General features: G+C 47.6%; 1 protein-coding gene across 3 annotated transcripts; it reads right to left on the reverse strand.

Moving 5' to 3' along the window:
• Positions 1–201: 201 nt before the first annotated feature.
• On the reverse strand, positions 202–17,959 carry TOMM40L (translocase of outer mitochondrial membrane 40 like). Of its 3 annotated transcripts, XM_035098296.2 has the most exons (10): positions 17,906–17,959; positions 17,253–17,650; positions 14,677–14,744; positions 12,486–12,578; positions 10,283–10,384; positions 9,342–9,447; positions 5,295–5,417; positions 3,648–3,724; positions 3,456–3,558; positions 202–1,862 (listed from the first exon to the last, which is right to left on the reverse strand). In XM_035098296.2, exons 2-10 carry the CDS (start codon positions 17,356–17,358, stop codon positions 1,723–1,725), a joined length of 918 nt encoding a protein of 305 aa, XP_034954187.1. In that variant the 5' UTR covers positions 17,359–17,650; positions 17,906–17,959; the 3' UTR covers positions 202–1,722. The 3 variants fall into 3 exon arrangements, with proteins under 3 accessions (XP_034954187.1, XP_034954188.1, XP_034954186.1); XM_035098297.2 differs by having other exon boundaries at positions 14,677–14,741; positions 17,253–17,952; XM_035098295.2 differs by having other exon boundaries at positions 17,253–17,952.
• Between the last annotated feature and the right edge of the window lie 909 nt (positions 17,960–18,868).

Here is an 18,868-nt window from a genome sequence, read left to right on the forward strand (position 1 = left end):
TATGTGTGCGCGCGTTTAATGTGTTTATTTACAGCTCGAGAAGGATTTCCAGGGGCACATCAGATGCAAGGCTAGGGCCAGAACAGAATCAGTACAGGCACAACGCAGCAGGCTTCAGAGTATGGAAAGCTATCTTGTCTCCCCCTACTCTGTTTTGACAGCACTTTAAAAATGAGGCAGTGCCATTTTTGCTGCAGCACACACTTTTCCAAGTGACTTTCGAGCAGGAAAACGTGATGATGTTGATGATGAGAATTTATTACTTATGCCCTGCCCATCGGACTGGGTTGCCCCAGTCACTCTGGGTGGCTTCCAACAGAATAAACACAACGAAACATCGGACATTAAAAACTTCCCAATACAGGGTTGCCTTCAGATGTCTTCTGAAAGTCGTATCATTATTTATCTCCTTGGCATCTGATGGGAGGGCGTTCCACAGGGTGGGCGCCATTATTGAGAAGTCCCTCTGCCTGCTTCCCTGTAACGTCACTTCTAGCAGTGAGGGAACTACCAGAAGGCCCTCAAGCTGGCCATAATTAGTTACTAATAGACAGCGTAAAAGAGGTTTCCAGCTAGCTCTTTGAGAGATTTCTTCAGGGGCAAGTGAAGTGAACTGCAGCTCAAAGGCTTGAAGCCTTAATAAAATTTGCTCCTAGTACACCTTTGAGGTCTCCTGCTTCTTTCCTTCATTCCTACGCTGAGCTCTTCCATCACCCCCAAGGAATTTTAACAGAACAGAACAGCAGCCCCCGATGGATCACCCCCAGGGTCAAGTCGAAAATTCTGTTTCCCATCCAATCGCTTTTTTTGGACTACAACTCCCATCAGGACCTAGCTAACAAGTCAGGGATGATGGGAATAGTAGTCTAAAAAAAACCCAGTAGTCTAAAAACAGCTGGAGACCCAAGTTTGGGAAACCCTGCTTTTTTAGAAGACAGCTAACATATTAGATGCAATACCTTAGTTTTATCCTGCCTGGCGACTGGGTGGGCAAAGCACATCACAGGCAAACTTTCCTGCAGTTCCCCCCTAATAAGCACGAACAAGACACACATTTTTGAGGGGGGTGGGATGTCCCCAGCATGATTTTAATTATATTCCAAGCCATCACTACATGGAAGCCACAGCCCTTGCCCTTTTCATAGTCCCAGGCATGGGGAGTGACACGATGCCCACAAGCCCACCCTGGCATGCCACCCTCTTCAAAATTCAGAGCTTCGGACCAGAACCGACGTAGTGATGGCGATTCCCAGTTCCTCAAGGGATTGCCATGATCGACATTCTCCAAGCCCCAGCAAACGAAGGCATCCGTCCTTCCACAAGCACCCTGCCCCATCACCCACACCACAACACCTGCCGCGGAATATATGCCTTGCGCAACCTGGAAGAAAACAATACATGGTCATGTTTTCGGAGGAGAGCACATCACCCTCCCTGCCACACCAATAACATTAAATGTCCTTCTGGAGACAAAAAAATATAAAAATAAAAATCCGTGGACCTCCTCAAGGCAGGACTGTGATGCAGACACTCTGGGAGGATGCTGGGGGGGCCCAAATCATCACTGCCCCGCTGCAGAAGTCTGTGGTGAAGTGCCCCGCTCTGCCCACACAAAACACACAGACACACGGACAGAACGGGGGTCCCCTCTGGCCAAGCAGCTTCGCAAAATCAAATCCAACGGCCTCACACAGTTGAGAGAGAGATGGATCTTCAGGGTGCTCAGCCCACAATGATGCTGAAGCCGCAATGGAACCGGTTCTTCCAGTGGTTGAGGAAGGCGCCCAAGGCCAGGGTGACAGGCAGAGGGGGGAGCTTCTTCTCCAGGACAGCCCCTACACACCAGCTACTGTCCAGGAAACCTAGAAAAGGAAAGAGGGGGCACATTTTGTGTAGGTTTAAATATTTACAAACTGAAATTTCATTTCTTTTTAAAAAAGATAATAAGGCAGTACAACCCAATGGAAAAATATCGTATTACTACAATAAGGTTGCCATACACCTGGAATTTCCCATACATAGAATATGGCACCCGGAAACAGTGTCTGGGTGGAAATCACTGGGAAAATCCGGACATACGGCGATTTTGGTGAATTTCCTTAAAAATAGCTCCAAAACTTCATTTTGTTGTTGTTGAGATTTTGGAAACATGGCAACCCTATTAACTATAACATCAATAAAGATTGGTCAGTAAACACCCACCCACCCAGAAAGCCATGTCTAAACTGTATGGTTTTTAAAGGGTGCCTCAAAGAATGGAGGGTGGACTTCTGCTGGCAAGGAGCTCCCACAGGGGAGCTCCTGTCACACTAGGGACTCAGCTCCTGGTAAGGGCCAACTGAACCTCAGGGGAGTGGGGGACCCCCCAAGTTAAGATGGCAATAGCAGCCACCCAGTTTACAATTCCCCACCGCCGGAACTTCTCAAGCAAGCTGCTGAGATGCAGCCAGTAACATCTTAAGGGTATCCAGCGCCGTGGTGCAAGAATCCTCCGGCGCCCCCCCCCCAACGGCGGCAGTAACACCGTGAGGGGTGGAGATGGAGGATGGCAGAGTCTGGACAGCGCGCACCACCTTGCACGAGGCTGGCCTGGGCGCAGAGCCCACCTCCCGCCCCGGACCAGCCCCTCCTTGCCGCCTCCCTCCAGCAGCCGCTCCGGGACGTGGCGGTGGCGCGCGGCCATTGAGCTTCCTCCATGAGGCAGAATCAGCCAGACTCCTGCCTAGAGTGGCAGCAGGCATGTGGTGCCACTCTAGGCAGGAGTCTCGCTGATTCTGCTTCATGGAGGAAGCTCAATGGCTGCGCGCTACTGCCGCCGTGGGGGGTGGGGGGCGCCGTCAGCAGCTGCTCCCAGACACCAGCCATTTGGCGCCCCTTCTGCGCCCCTGGTGGCCAGGTGCCCTGGCGCCTTGCGCCACCCAGCCCGGGCCTAGAGACGGCCCTGGGTGCAGCCTATCTCCTCTTTTAAAAGTCTGGCTTGTTTTTCTCAGACTCAGCTGGATGGCCTTGAGAAGCCCCCAAGCTTGGCTTCAGGAGAGCCTCACACTCAGGGAAGACATCCAAGATGAGACATCTCTGTGACAATCCGCTTAAACATTTCCCAGGATTCAGCTCCTGGCTTCCTCAATCACCAGCCCTCCCCCTCCAGCTCAGACATTTCTTGAGGCCCCGATTTTGCCCTCTTCATTCTGCTTGGGGTCATTTAGCTGCAACCTCCCGATTTCTTTCCCCACCTCCTGAGGATGTTCCCGTCTCCCCCATGACACCTCCACAGGGCTCACGACAGGCGGGAACTCAGGTTCCCTATCCCTGCTAAACTCATTTCCTGCCGCAGGAAGACAGGCAACGGCGGATGAAGGAAGGGCTTATGGGAAGCAGGGCCTGTGGCAGGAAGGTTCAGGCATTCGGTCACACTCTGGCCTCGCACAGGGAGGGCATCCCAGCCCCTCGCTCACCTCTGAAAACCATGTTGGCCTGTGGCAGCGTGAGCTGATAACCAAAGGCAAAGCTCGTGTCTTGCAGCCGAGTGTTGGCCTCAAATTCTACCCCTACCTGGATCTGTTGAGGGGGAGAAATCAAGAGGTCAAACTTGGCCAAAGAAAGTGGGCAATGGGCAGGGGCGCCAAAGAAACTCTTTTTTGACTCACCTGGTCATTGGCACGGTGATAATAGCTAGCGTGAGCCCCGCCATAGCCAAGGTTCAGGGTGGCTATCCATTTGAGGGCTACAGAAAAGAGGAAAAAAATACACACAGCACAAAGGAACACATTGAAATTCATGGACCCCAATGAAGGTTTTTTGGGGGTGTGGGGGGCAAACTTGTGTGGTTTAATGACATCTTTGTAACAACACCTCTATCCTGTCTCTATTCCTGGCTAAGAGTGTGCCAAATTAGGGAGTGTTAGACTACGCAGACACTTCTTGACGCAGCTTTCCTGGCTACAAGATTCCACTTGAACCGTTATACAGTTTTCCAGGGAAACAAAAAATATCTGCTGTCAGACTGGGCTGCTGTTTTGAGGAAGGGAGAGTAGAATCCTTAGGGGGGAAAAGGAGAGAGGGTAGATCTTTTTCCTTGCCTCTCCTTTCACCTTCCTTCAGAAAGTAAAACACATTTATTTCACTAAGGGTGCTGAGAATTGTTAGGAGATGCCCCCCTGATGTCCCTCTCACAGAGCTACATCCCAGAATTCCCTGGGAAGAGGGACTGATTATTAAGCCATCTTGGGATTTATGGCTCTGTGAGGGGAAAAGGGGAATAACCTAACAACTCTCAGCTGCGTTAGCGAACTACAGTTCCCAAGATTCTTTGGGTGCCAGTAATTAAACATGACTGTTTGGAAGAGGTACAATAGTGTTTTAAAAGGTATGGTGTGGATGTGGCCATCACCTGGGAGGCCACAGGTTTCTTCATCCCTGCTCTCTTATATATGCTTGAAGCTGGATTATTCACAGTATCTCCCAGACGCAAAGGAAGAAGGGAAAAATCTAGCAGCCATAACTGATTCTGCCCTTGATACTAAGCCTCTGTCACAGAGAAGCATTTGGAAATGCAGGATTCTTCCGGCCACATCCTGAAACAGGAAAGTCTGAGGGCAAGTGAGAAATGAGCCTTTTGCAAGTGTTTCAATCAGCTCTGTGTACTCTTGTTAGGTGTGGGGGACCATTAGCCGTCCCAATGTTGGCTGGACTACAACTCCCACCAGCCCCTGCCAGCATGGCCAAGGGCCAGGGATGATGGGCGCTGTAGTTCAGCAACACCTGGAGAGCTGAAGGTTTTTCATCCTGATCGCATCTGATGCAGAATCGGGCAATATCAAGAAGCTGCTCTTCGATTAATCAGGATGGAAAATGGAGGGAAAGTACAGGTGAAACTCGGAAAATTAGAATATCGTCGGAAAGTGCATTTATTTCAGTAATGCAACTTAAAAGGTGAAACCAATATATGAGATAGATGCATGACATGCAAAGCAAGATATGTCAAGTCTTTATTTGTTGTCATTGTAATTATTTGTCGTTAGGCCGGATCAATTATAAATGGAATGTAATTAATGAAATGTAATGGCGATGTTTATTTTTGCATTATTGTAACTATTTGTGTTTTTTTTTTACTGTGGAATTTCCAAAAGAAAGCATTTGTAGAAAGAAACAGAAAAAAATAACAAGTTGCATTACAGTACTGAAATAAATGCACTTTTCGACGAAATTCTAATTTTCCGAGTTTCACCTGTATGTGGGGGGCCAGCGCCTGCCCCTCAAGTCATGCCCCAAACCTTCAGCAAAAGGAAACCAACCTGTGTACTTCCCGGCAAGTGTGACGATGGCCCCCTCTTCACCCGGCCGCCTGTGGTACACCATTTCCCCGCCAAGAACTAACCGCGAAGTGATGCTTTGCAGGAAGTGTGCCACGACAATGACTGCAAAGAAGGAAGAGCAAGTCAGTGTCCCCCATCCCCAAGGAAGAATTACATGCAGCTGCAAAATAACCAACACTCTTTGGAGAAGAGTTGTGGCTTAGTGGCAGCACATGCGCTTTGCGTACAGGTTCAATCCCTAGGATCTCCAGGCAGAGCAGCGCTGGGATGAATCACTGCCTGGGACCCTGTAGAGCCACTGCCAGTCAGTGCAGGCAGTACTGAGCTAGATGGACCTGTGGCCTGACTTAGTATAAGGCAGCTTCCTCTATGTCCCCTTCTAGACTGAGCTAACCAAGTGTTGGGGCAGCTACAGCAGAGATGGGCAACCTCTTGGCCTCCAGAGCTTGCTGAGCTTCCAGTCTTTACCGTGTTTCTCATATTATAAGACATGTCTTATATTTATTTTTTCCTCAAAAAACACACTATGGCTTATTTTCAAGGGATGTCTTATTTTTTTCCTCCTCCTCCTGCCGTGGCCGGCATTGCTGCTACGCCTATCACTATGTCTTATTTTCGGGGTATGGCTTATATTCCTTGAATGCTTAAAAATCCTGCTATGGCTTATTTTATGGGTATGTCTTAAAATATGAGAAACAGGGTACCTTATCACTAGCCATGTTGGACAGGGCTGATGGAAGTAGAAACAAAATCTGTGAATAATGGGAGGGAAGTATAAACCTGGGAAAGTGGATAATGCAGACTGTCTAGCCAGAGTGGTGCATGCTCAAGTTATCTCCCGCTTGGACTACTGCAATGTGCTCTATGTGGGGCTACCTTTGAAGGTGACCTGGAAACTACAACTAATCCAGAATGCGGCAGCTAGACTGGTGACTGGGAGCGGCCGCCGAGACCATATAACACTGGTCCTGAAAGACCTACATTGGCTCCCAGTACGTTTCCAAGCACAATTCAAAGTGTTGGTGCTGACCTTTAAAGCCCTAAATGCAGTGGCGTAGTAATAGGGGGGGCGGGGGGGCGCCCCGCCCCGGGCAGCAGGCTGGGTGGGGGGCAGCAGGCTGGACGGGGCTGACCACCTCCGACGGCCGCTGCTGCCACATGACGCAGCCGCCGCCTCGGAGGAGAAGCCCTGATGCAACTGAGACTGCCTCACTCCACGGGGTTTGCCGCGGTGCCATGTTGCATGCCTCCTGCATGCGCAAGCGTCGTGCGTCAGGATGCATGCGTCCTGGTGCCCAGCAGGGTGCCTTCGGGTTTGCCGACCCGGGCAGCCAGGCAGCCAGCTACGCCGCTGCCTAAATGGCCTCGGTCCAGTATACCTGAAGGAGCGCCTCCACCCCCATTGTTCTGCCCAGATACTGAAGTCCAGCACCGAGGGCCTTCTGGCGGTTCCCTCGCTGCGAGAAGCCAAGTTACAGGGAACCAGACAGAGGGCCTTCTCGGTGGTGGCGCCCGCCCTGTGGAACGCCCTCCCATCAGATGTCAAAGAGAAAAACAACTGCCAGATTTTTTAGAAGACATCTGAAGGCAGCCCTGTTTAGGGAGGCGTTTAATGTTGAATAGATTATTGTATTTTACTTTTCTGTTGGAAGCCCCCCCCAACAAATAATTTGTTGTCTGCTTTGTGAAAAGGGTAGTGCATAACAAGGTAGACAAGGAGATTTTTTTTTCTGGATGTTTGTGAGGTTTCTAAAACTCGAATATTATTAATGAGAGGGTGATATGATTTAAAATTACAATTCATGATTTATATGGACAGATGAACTCTACTTGATTGCCTGGGGAAATAGATAAAAGTCTAAGCAGGAATTGAACATGCAGTGTCAATGGAAATAGCAATGGAATAGAAAATATTGTAAGTTAAGAAAAAAGAATTTTACTGTGAGCAGCAAAGAAGGGCTGGAAAAGAAGCTGAGGCTGATGGGAGTTGCAGTCCCGCACCAAAGGTTCCGCATGCCTGCTCTATAGGTCACACCAACTTGGAGAAAGGCAGAGTTGGAGCAGATCACCATGGCTTCTCTAGAGCAATGGTTGTTAGGTTGCGGTCTGGTCCATCAGCACGGACAGAGAGAACTTTTTCTAGTCCGAAGGCAACCTCCCAACGGGCAGGCCAGAGGCCAAAGTAGACAAATCAATACATGCAAATTTGTACTTTGCACAGGAGGCAACTTTCTAAGCACACAAACACCTCTCTATCTCCTCCACCCGGGCAAGCCAAGAAGCATTATCAGAGTTCAAGGGCATGATCTAGCTAGGCAAAAACACTTGGGGGGGGGGGGACAGCAGGGCCAGGGAGGGCTGTAGCCTGGGCAGAGTTTTGAGCAGAGTGTGGGAAGTTCGTTCTTAAAAAGGAACTACTGTAGTTCAAGTTCAACATGTCCAAAAAGGAACCTAATTCCAGTTTATGTCTGTCCCTTCACGAAACAACCTTCAACTACATTCAGTAGTTCATCCAAGTGATCCAGGGCATGTTCTCACACCGGGCATTCAAAATGCTACATGCAGCCATGTTGAAATTTAATGGAAAATTTTTAATGGAGGCTGCTTCTAGAATGCTTTTACCCGGAACTGCTTTGAGAGGTTTTCAACTGTTGCTGTTTTTAAGAACATTTTACTTTCGCCCAGAATGTTTTTGCTTGATTTTTGTTTTTATTTATTAGATTTATTTATTAGATTAGATCTATACCCTCTCAGGGCGGTTCACAGAGTAAAAACACAGGATAAAAACATGAAAAAATAAGTAAAACAAAACAGCCAAACAATAACCTCCCCCTTTCCCACAGACGGATTCAAAAGGCTGTAGAAGATTAATCCATTTTAAAATTGTGCAAATCCGCTTGCCTCGGCTCTTTTGGGAGAGGAAGAGTGGGACAGGAATTCAATAAAGAAATAAAATAACACAATAGCCAGGAGTTGAGGACTGAAGCAAATTTCCCCCACCCAGGGGGCAACTGCTAGGCTGCTACTCCACCCCTCTCCAGGCATCGCTGTAGGCCACAAAGAAGCCACGATGTTTTTGCCCCATGTTAGAAGCTGCCACCAGGTGACATAGGGCCTCTCACTGTCTAGCAGGCCTTACATTACATGGTAGAAACTCCATCCTTCTCTAGGGTTGGTTGCTAAGCAACACAGCAGCTGTGGAAGTCGCCCCCTCTAGTGGTTGTTCGAGGGAAACATTGGTCTTGGGGGGCTCCCTCCCATTCTAGGCCTCCAAATGTCGTTTTAAATACTGTACAGATGAAACTCGGAAAATTAGAATATCGTCGAAAAGTGCATTTCTTTCAGTAACGCAACTTAAAAGGTGAAACCAATATATGAGATAGATGCATGACATGCAAAGCAAGATATGTCAAGCCTTTATTTGTTGTCATTGTAATGATTTGTCGTTAGGCGGGTCAATTATAAACGGAATGTAATTAATGAAATGTAACAGCGATGTTTGTTTTTGTTTATTTTTGTATTATTGTAACTATTTGTTTTATTACTGTGGACTTTCCAAAAGAAAGCATTTGTAAAAATTAAAAGAAAAATATAAAAATAAGAAGTTGCATTACTGAAGTAAATGCACTTTTTGACGATACAGTGGAACTTCGTTTGCGACCGCCTCCGTTTACGACGAACTCGGAGAGCGACCACCGCAGACCCGGAAGTATTTACATCCAGGTTCCGCACACGCAGATGCGCAGAAGCGATCTGCACAGCGTGTGTGCACAGAAGCGCTCTATCGGCACTTCGCGCATGCGCAGAAATGTGCCTCCGGCGAGCGACCTGCTCCCCGGAATGGATCATCGTCGTAAACTGAGGTACCACTGTATTCTAATTTTCCGAGTTTCACCTGTATTTTCCTGGACAAGCTGCCAACCAAAGAACTAAGTTGTTTTTTCAAAGAGGGGTGGGCAGGATGCAAACAAGCCTACGGCAATTGCAAAAGATTGCCAAAATGGCAGCAGGCGGGCACTCACTCACTCGACTCGCTGATCAAGTCAGGGTTGCCCAGCGTCAGGGTGGCAGTGTAGTCATCTCCTCGGTACTCGGTATCAAACTGCCAAGTCACGAATTTGGACTGCTGAGTCTGGAACACAAAAAAGTTGGGGGCAGGAACAGGGTTGGGCATGAAATATTACTCAAAACAAGTTTACAGCCTAGTTCTCAAAGATGTGAAAGCTCCCATGGGGCTGTAGGTCAGGGCTGCAGGGGTGGGGGCCACATGCTAGCAGAGGCTGGTCCATTAGGGCAAATGGGGCACTGCCCCACCCCTCTCATCTGCCCCCACCTGCCTCCCTTACCAACCACCAGTCCAGGGGGTGGCAGTTCGAACTGCCAGCTTCCCCCCTACTTAGTCTCAGAGTTGCCACTTCAGAACTTGACAGCAGGGAGGAAGGTGGCGGCAAAACTAGAATTATTAGGCTCTGCCTGTCTCTAGCTCTGGCGCCACCTACTGTTGGGCTCCATGGCTTCTGCCCTACCAGTCCCAATAGGTTCCAGCCAAAAGCTGCTGGCCTCTGATTCCCAGCAACCCCAGTCAACAAAATTCTGGAGGGCCCCAGGTTCCCAGTCCCCGATTTACAGCCTCTTCAACCTCTCAGACAGGATGCCGTTGTTCACGTGACAAAGCCTCACAGGCGTGTGAGATGCCACCTCTGAATTTCTTTATTTAGGATTCATTTTTATTTAGAAAAGTATTTGCATACTACCAACTCATAAACAATATACATACCGTAGGTAGTGTAAATTTAAAAGCGGGGGGGGGGGGGAGGAAACAGGATGGTTTTGGAAAAAATTAACCATTGCATAGGCCTGTTGCTTACCATCGAACACTCAAAAAAAGATACGCTGACAAGTTTCCGGCCTGGCAATACCGAAAGCATTAAGATCCTGGACCCAAACACTCCCTGTGTGGTTTTTACCTGGAATACAGCTTTTGTCCGTATCCGCTCAGCTAGTAGGTGGAGCACCTGAGCGTTGAGGCTCCCAGCATTATTAATGTCTCCAATGAGTGTCGGGAAGGCCTATGATGGAAGCAGGGAAAATGGAAGAAGATGAGGCTGGCTGCTGGATGGATCAGCCCATGGCCCATCTCACTGTGGCCAAGCACTGAAACTTAGCACCAAAGCAGCACTTGAGTTCGAGAGCAGTCTCCCCACCTGTGTGTTCCAGAAAGTGGCAGGAAGGAAGAACGAACGAATTAGAAACCCACGCTCAAGAGAGCAGGTGGTTGCCATTTTGTTCTTCCACCTTGTTCAAGATGGCGTCAGGGTGAACACAAATGTACATGCCAAGTACAGTGGTACCTCAGGTTAAGTACTGAATTGGTTCTGGAAGTCCGTACTTAACCTGAAGCGAACTTTCCCATTGAAAGTAATGGAAAGTGGATTAATCCGTTCCAGACGGGTCCACAGAGTACTTAACTTGAAAGTACTCAACTTGAAGCGTACTTAACCCGAGGTATGACTGTACCATTCTGGAAGCATCTCTAGAGGTGGTGACTAAGCAGCAGGATGGAAGGAAGAAAACAGATATAGCCTTTTCTTTGGGGGAGTGGGAATTTGGGGTAGAACGTATTTATTTCACTTTTAACTTGTACAGGTGAAACTCGGAAAATTAGAATATCGTCGAAAAGTGCATTTATTTCAGTAACGCAACTTAAAAGGTGAAACCAATATATGAGATAGATGCATGACATGCAAAGCAATATATGTCAAGCCTTTATTTGTTGTCATTGTAATTATTTGTCCTTAGGAGGGGTCAATTATAAATGGAATGTAATTCATGAAATGTAATGGCGATTTTTATTTTTGTATTATTGTAACTATTTGTTTTATTACTGTGGAATTTCCAAAAGAAAGCGTTTGTAAAAATAAAAATAATAATAATAATAAGTTGCTTTACTGAAATAATTGCACTTTTCGACAATACTGTATTCTAATTTTCCAAGTTTCACCTGTATGTTGCCTTTCTATACACAAGGCAGTTTACAGCAACAAAATATACAACAAAGAACACACACCTTATAGTAATCTGATCCAATACAGAAAGTCATAATGAAACATAACTTCAAAAGTAATAGTCAATAATTGATTAGAATATAATAGTAGAGACAATAAAATTAATTCTCAAAACATCAGCAAATAATAATTAAATATAAAATTGGGGGAATGGGCACCCTGTGGCTTCATGGAATGACCCTGAGTTCAAGTTCCACCTTGGGCAAAAGATTCCTGCATTGCAGGGGGTTGGACTAGATGGTCCCCGGGGTCCCTTCCAGCTTGACAATTCTGAGATTCTAACCATCATGACAGAGCTTCTTCTTATCTCCTTTATCCATCGTGCCCTTTCCCCCTTTTCACAGTTTTTCTAAATCAGGAAAAGGGCCCAATTTTGTCATCTTTCCTCATAGTGGAGTTACTCCAACTCCTAGATCGTTTTTTAAAAATACAGTGGTACCTCGGTTTATGAACACAATTGGTTCCGGAAGTCTGTTCATAAACTGAAGCGAACTTTCCCATTGAAAGTAATAGAAAGTGGATACAGCCTCGCTTAACGAAATTTCCGCTTAACGAAATTTCTGCTTAACGAAAGGTTTTTTCTAGTGGAGGTTGCCTCACTAGACAAATTCGTTTTGCGAAAAATTCGTCTAGCGAATCGCAGTTTCCCATAGGAATGCATTGAAATTCAATTAATGTGTTCCTATGGGCAAAAAAAAAATTTCAAAAAAATTTCAATGCATTCCTATGGGATTCGGTAGACGAATTTTTCGTTATAAGAAAAGACCCGTGGAACGAATTAAATTCATCTAGCAAGGCACCACTGTAAATCTGTTCCAGACGGTCCGCGGAGAACTTAAACTGAAATGTTCATAAACTGAAGTGAACTTTCCCATTGGAAGTAATGGAAAGTGGATTAATCCGTTCCAGACGGGTCCGCGGCGTTCATAAACCGAAAATTCGTAAACCGAGGTGTTTATAAACCGAGGTTCCACTACAATTTTATTAACACTTTTCACAACACCCCCCCCAAGACCACATATCTAGAACCATGTTGCTCTTTTCAGCACTTTCCCCACTTGTCATGACCCCACCCCCAGGGAAATAATAATAATGCTTTGCTCACTTCTGTGGGGCTCAACTGCTGGTCTCCCACATACGTTGCATTGAGATGATAGCTTGATTGGCCAATTGTGCTCATGTGAATAGTATGGGTCACCTGGAGGAGGAGGAGGAAGAAGAAGAAGAAGAAGAAGAAGAAGAAGAAGAACTCAGTTGATGGAAGAGAGTCTTATCGTCTTTGAGAAATGAACACCATGATCCAGCCGACAGCTCATACTCCAGGTTTGGGAGCTCTGGGATCTGCACGGCTGGGTGCAAGGGTGTTTGAAGATACCAAGACCAGCACAAAAATACAGGTAGCACCGAAGTATGTTTTAGCATAGGTGGTCCCAGCACACAGGACCTGTTGCAGTGTAAAATTTTATCTGATTCGTTGGGTTGCAATGGAAAACACAGAAACCTTATATGGAGTGTATAGATCCCCATCCATCAGCAAAAAAACTGATCCCCTCCCTTCCTATAATTCCAGAAAGAAACTCTCTGGATAGTTCCTTGGAGGAATCCACCCCTAGGCAAGTTATTTTTTTGTTGGCATCCATCTGTCTCAAGAGACAACGGAGTACACCTCCAGGGGTGAAATCAAAGCACTGCGTTAGCAGCACTGAAATGGCCTCCTGGGGTGCAAGTCTGTGCAGTGTGTAGAGGGGTCCTGGGCTACCCAGACAACAAGACCCTCCTCTTGGCCTTGCTGACGTGGTCCAAAAGAAAGCAGAGCAAGACGTCTGGCACCAGCTGGGCTGCAGGAATTGCTGGAGGGAGACGTACAAGGCACCATCCAACTGTCTTAGGGATGCCATTCCGGGTTTGCGTAGCTTTTACTCCATTGCTTTTTTTCCTCCCGAAGATAGTGGAGATTTAGGATCAGAAGTTTCCTTCTCCTAGATGAGCTACCTTCCCAGGTGGACGGGCCCCACCTGCCCCTAGCTTCCCTCTAAAGCAGTGTTTCCCAACCTTGTGCCTCCAGCTGTTTTCGGACTACAATTCCCATCATTCCTGATCACTGGTCTTGCTAGCTAGGGATGATGGGAGTTGTAGTCCCAAAACATCTGGAGGCACAAGGTTGGGAAACACTGCTCTAAAGCACATGCAGAAACCGCCTTCCTGACTGTTGGACCCACTCCTGGTCTTGTCCACTCAATCCTTCAGAGTCTGTCTTCGCATGCAGGCGAAGCCCCTAACTCAGTGATGGCGAACCTATGACATGCGTGTCAGACGTGACACGCAGAGCCCTCACTGCTGGCACGCACCCCATCTGCCCATTCACGCTGTTGTCCTCCCTCCCCCATTTGTTCTCCCACTCCTCCTCACGCTACAGCTTGTCTCCAATCCTTTTTTGTTGTTGTTGCTGGTAGCCAGAGATTGGTTTTTAAACCCTTTCTGTGCTGTTTTTTTCTGGCGCTTTGGCAGACTATGTCAGTGCTGCGTGTTAGTTCCAGCGAAGGTATTATTCGTCATTTATTTCTCTTCTCTCCCCCCCAAAAAAGCACAGCAGCTTTGGGGCACCCCCCCAAAAGCAAAGCAACTTTTGCACCCCCAAAAACCTTTGGTCAGCAGCTCCCCCCAAAAAGCTCAACAACTCTAGGCACTTAGTGATAAATAAGGGGTTTTTGGTTTGGTTTGGTTAAATAATTAGTTTTTGGTTTATTAAATACAGTTATACATTACAATTATACATTTTTGTTATTTAAACTATAAATATCGCGAAATTATGTTTTTTTTCTCGAAGTGACACACCACCCGAGTTATGCTACGTTTTTTGGCGAATTTTGACACACCAAGCTCAAAAGATTGCCCATCACTTCCCTATCACATTGAGGTTTTGAGACCCACCGGCTCCCCTCTCCTGGTTTAGCCGGCCAGTCAAAACCGTTGCCAGGGTGTGGCCGCTGTCGCATGCTGACAGCTTCTGGGAGCTACAGGTGAGATTTGAGTGCAGGCTGGGGACCAAAGGTGGACAAACTGCCCCAGAAAGAGCATGACTTGTCGCCGTCCCCACCAGAGACACTACCCCTCCCCTAACACCTTACAGGGAGCAATAAGGTAAATATTGAACAGTATTCCCCGCCTCTCCCTTTTGCCTGCAAATCAGACGCTGTTCCGCTGCGCCACAGCGCTTCCCCTGGGAGCTGGACCCATTTCTTCACTTTATACAAGCAAAAATAACCAGCACGATTAACAGCGGCAAGGGTACGCACCTGAAAATGGCTGGTGAGGGATTTATTAATGATAAGCTTGACTCCTTCTGTCTGCTGAGGGAAGACTTCTGGAACAGAAGTAGGGAGGGAGAAGAGAGACAGAAGAAGTATTTAAGCTTACAAAACGAAGAAGAGGAACAACCCAGGAATTCCTAGACCAGAGATGGAGAACTTCAGCCCCAAGGGCCAGATGCGGCCCTCCAATCCTCTCTACCTGGCCCTCTCCCCAGGCCACACCCCTCTTGAGTCCTGCTTCACCCCTTCCTTGAGCGTTTTTGCCTGACTGGAATGCATCCTTGAACTCCCTTAATGCCTCCTACATGCCTGGATGGACGATAGAAGTGTGTGTGAGCACATGGAGAAGCTAGTCAATTGTCCAAAGGCAAAACTGTTTTGAAAGCAACATAAAATGAGAGGTTTCTGCATGCACATATCTCTCCAACCTCCACTCAGCAAGCAAGAGGAATTATCATAGCTCAAGGACACATTTCTAGAGGATTAGTAGTAGTAGTAGTACCCTGCCCATCTGACTGTGTTGCACCAGCCAGGCTGGGTGGCTTCCAGCATATATACACAAAACATTATACAGTACTTAAAAAAAAAAGAAAGAAACCTTCCCTATAAAGGGCTGCCTTCAGATGTCTTTTAAAAGTCAGATAGTGTTTATTTCCTTGACATCTGATGGGAGGGCGTTCCACAGGGCGGGTGCCACTACTGAGAAAGCCCTCTGCCTGGTTCCGTATAACTTCAACAAAACCAAGACCATAACACCAAACCGGCTAGCAAATGCCAAAGACAATTTACTCAATAAACCATATTAAAGTGCAATATGCATATCAAAGCCTATGAACAAACAGTATACTGAAGGCACAACTCTGTCAATACAGTAATGATGGTACCTTAGCGCAGTGCATAAACACAAAAGTGCAGCAATGGTACAACTCCTACCAATAATAATAGTGTGCTAGTGCAGTGCAAAAAGCGCAAAAGGTGCTGCAATGAGTTCACAACTGGACGTGCAGAGTCATACAAGAAGGGACGGTCACGATGTGGACTGTGAAGCAAGGTCCTGCGAGATAGCGGTCAAAAGCAGGTGCCTCCTCACTGTCCTTCAGCGAAGATGGATCTGAAGACCTGAACTCCGGATGTTGATCAGGTTTTGCTGGAGCTTCTTCAATTCATAACACTAAATAATACAAATATACCTCACTTCTCACAATGAGGGAATTCCCAGAAGGCCCTCGGAGCTGGACCTCGGTGTCTGGGCTGAACGATGGGGGTGGAGACGCTCCTTCAGGTATACTGGACTGAGGCTATTTAGGGCTTTAAAGTTCTGTACCAACACTTTGAATTGTGCTTGGAAACATACTGGGAGCCACTGCAATTCGTTCAGGACCGGTGTTATATGGTCCCAGCAGCCACTCCCAGTCACCCGTCTGGCTGCAGCATTCCAGATTAGTTGTAGTTTCCAAGTCACCTTCAAAGGTAGGAAGCTGCCTTGTATCGAGTCAGTATTCTATGCAGATTAACATCTCCCGACTCTATGGGGAAATGCTGGGAGGCTGAACCTGGGGACCTTCCACATGGAACATGTTGTTGTTGTTGTTTAGTCGTGTCCGACTCTTCATGACCCCATGGACCAGAGCATGCCAGGCACTCCTATCTTCCACTGCCTCCCGCAGCTTGGTCAAACTCATGTTTGTAGCTTCAAGAACACTGTCCAGCCATCTCGTCCTATGTCGTCCCTTTCTCCTTGTGCCCTCAATCTTTCCCAACATCAGGGTCTTTTCCAGGGAGTCTTCTCTTCTCATAAGGTGGCCAAAGTATTGGAGCCTCAGCTTCAGGATGTGTCCTTCCAGTGAGCACTCAGGGCTGATTTCCTTCAGAATGGATAGGTTTGATCTTCTCACAGTCCATGAGACTCTCAAGAGTCTCATCCAGCACCATAATTCAAAAGCATCAATTCTTCGGCGATCAGCCTTCTTTATGGTCCAGCTCTCACTTCCATACATCACTACTGGGGAAAACCATAGCTTTAACTATACGGACCTTCATCCGTGGAACATAGGAATCTTATAAGTAGTCATTGTGATCCTTGTGGTTCGGTATGAATGAATTTCTCATTAATTTCAGCTGCAGGGAAGGAGGAGATCATGCGGGCAACAGGGAAAGATTATTGGGGACTGGAAGTGTGAAGCGACTCCTACTCTGACTGGCAGCAGCTCTTTGGGGTCTTAGGGTGGGTCTTTTCTTTTCTCTCCCCTACTGATCTTTTTTAACTGGAGATGCCAGGGACTGAACCAGGGGTCTCTTGCATGCGAAGCAGATGCTCTGCCTACAGAGCTATGGCCCTTCCGGAGCCATACAAAACTACTCAAGGAGGGTGCAGAGCAGGGTGAGAGCCAGCAAAGAAGTCCGAAGACCAAACAGAGCAGCCTAGAACTTGCCCCCAGCCCCAAGGTTCCCCAGCCCCCAGCATTAGACCGTCACGAGGACTAGGGGGCTGGACCAAAGGCTTCATGAGAAAGGTGAGAGCTTTGAGGAGGGATGAGGCGAAAGAGAAAACGACGGCTTACCTTTGCATTTCCGATGGAGCTCATCGAAGCTGCCCGGGTTAGCAAGCGGCTCCTTCCGATGCGCCCCCCTGCGCAGCCCAGGCATAGGGGACAGCATGTTCCCCATGGCCCTCTAGAAACACGCTAAGAAGCTTAGCTTTGGCCCATTGGTTTGGCGTTTGTTTGCTTTTTAAGGTTATACTCTTCCTGCCTCTCAGTTTAAAGAAAAGAATACAGTAACGCCAGGTTTTAAGCAGAGGAGCGCTTTAACTCCAGAAGCCGCAGCCATGATAACCACTCCCAACATCCCAGGACAACTCGCTTCTTCGGATATTTATTGCCAACGTGTTAACGAAGTTTCACAAGAAGCTTGCCAGGTCAGCTACGTAAAGCAGGACCTGGTTTGCAGGGTGCGGGGTCTGCAAGGGAAGAGAAAGGATATGAGGGTTCTGAGCAGGGGAAATCCTGTCAGTGCATGCTTCGGATGCTCACGAGAGGCTTCTAAAGCAAGATCTGGAGCATGCACAGGAGAAGGAGAAGCTCGGATAATTGGGCACATATGCAAAACAAAAACAAAAAACAGCAGGCGGCGTCCTGGCAAAAAGCGGGAGGAAGGTTGTGGTGCTAGGGAAATAAGGGGCATCAGCCAGAAACTAGACTAGGAAGAAACCCACTCTGTGATCTTGATGGGGGCAGCCATCTTGGGGGGGCCCTTGACTCCACCCGCCCTCTTCCAGGAAGCGATTTTCAGAGGTTGAAGCCTAACATGTGCTTTCAGCGGCCATGTTTGAAACGGGCACGCAACATGCACACGCGCGCGCGGAGGAGAGGAAGCAAACAAGGGCTGTGATTGGATAGGAATGTTGCAATCGTTGTTGTTGTTTCCTCCTCCCCCGCGCGGAACTGTTCTGTGATTGGGTGAAAATGTTGCAGCCGCCTTCTTCCTTCCATTCAACATTCCGAAACCGCCGCTCTCCCTCCAAGCCGCTAAATCAGAGACATCTGTGGCTCTCCAGATGTTCTTCCATCTGGGCTCCTTGGGGAGGAAGGCTAAAATCCATGCTTATTTGGGATCTGGGGGACTCCCTTCTGAGTAGGCATGCATTGGATCGGGCTACAAACTGCCTCACACACTGAGCGCAACGGGTTCCCTTCGAAGTACAGTACAGTAAATGTTTACCCAGAGATTTTGCCCCTAATTGGTGTTCATCTTTTAGTTGGGTGGGAGACAACGTGTCCTTTTTATGCGACTGTAGCGCTGTTAGTTAAAAGTGCCTTCTTTTGGTGGATTTTAATTTGGTATTGTATGCTTTCAAAAAAAGAAAATTTGGGGGAGGAGTGTAGTAATTTTATTTATTGACATTTATATTCCTGCATTGCAGGGGCTTGAACTACACGACCCTAGGGTGGGCTCCCTTCCAACTCCACACTTCTATGATTCTACCACCTTTTCCTTCCAAGAAGCTCAAGGTGGTGTACATGTTAAGTGTGATGATATCACCAAAGATACAGTACATTCCAGGCAATCACAAGCAATTAGTGAGGGTGCTGCGAGCTGGTGAGGCCAGGAGGTGTTGCTTAAATAAAGTCGTAAGAACCAGACACAGAGGCTTTGAGGGCCACATTCGGATTGCAAG

Source organism: Zootoca vivipara, chromosome 17, assembly GCF_963506605.1.
Source record: "Zootoca vivipara chromosome 17, rZooViv1.1, whole genome shotgun sequence".
In the NCBI taxonomy this organism is placed as follows: domain Eukaryota; kingdom Metazoa; phylum Chordata; class Lepidosauria; order Squamata; family Lacertidae; genus Zootoca; species Zootoca vivipara.

Coding starts and splice junctions, on each gene's coding strand:
- TOMM40L (XM_035098296.2), bottom strand. CDS start 17,358: ATGGGGAACATGCTGTCCCCTATGCCTGGGCTGCGCAGGGGGGCGCAT. Junction 14,745..17,252: donor GCTCCATCGGAAATGCAAAG/GTAAGCCGTCGT, acceptor CTTCTGTTCCAG/AAGTCTTCCCTCAGCAGACA. Junction 3,725..5,294: donor ACTTGCCGGGAAGTACACAG/GTTGGTTTCCTT, acceptor TCTTTTCTGTAG/CCCTCAAATGGATAGCCACC.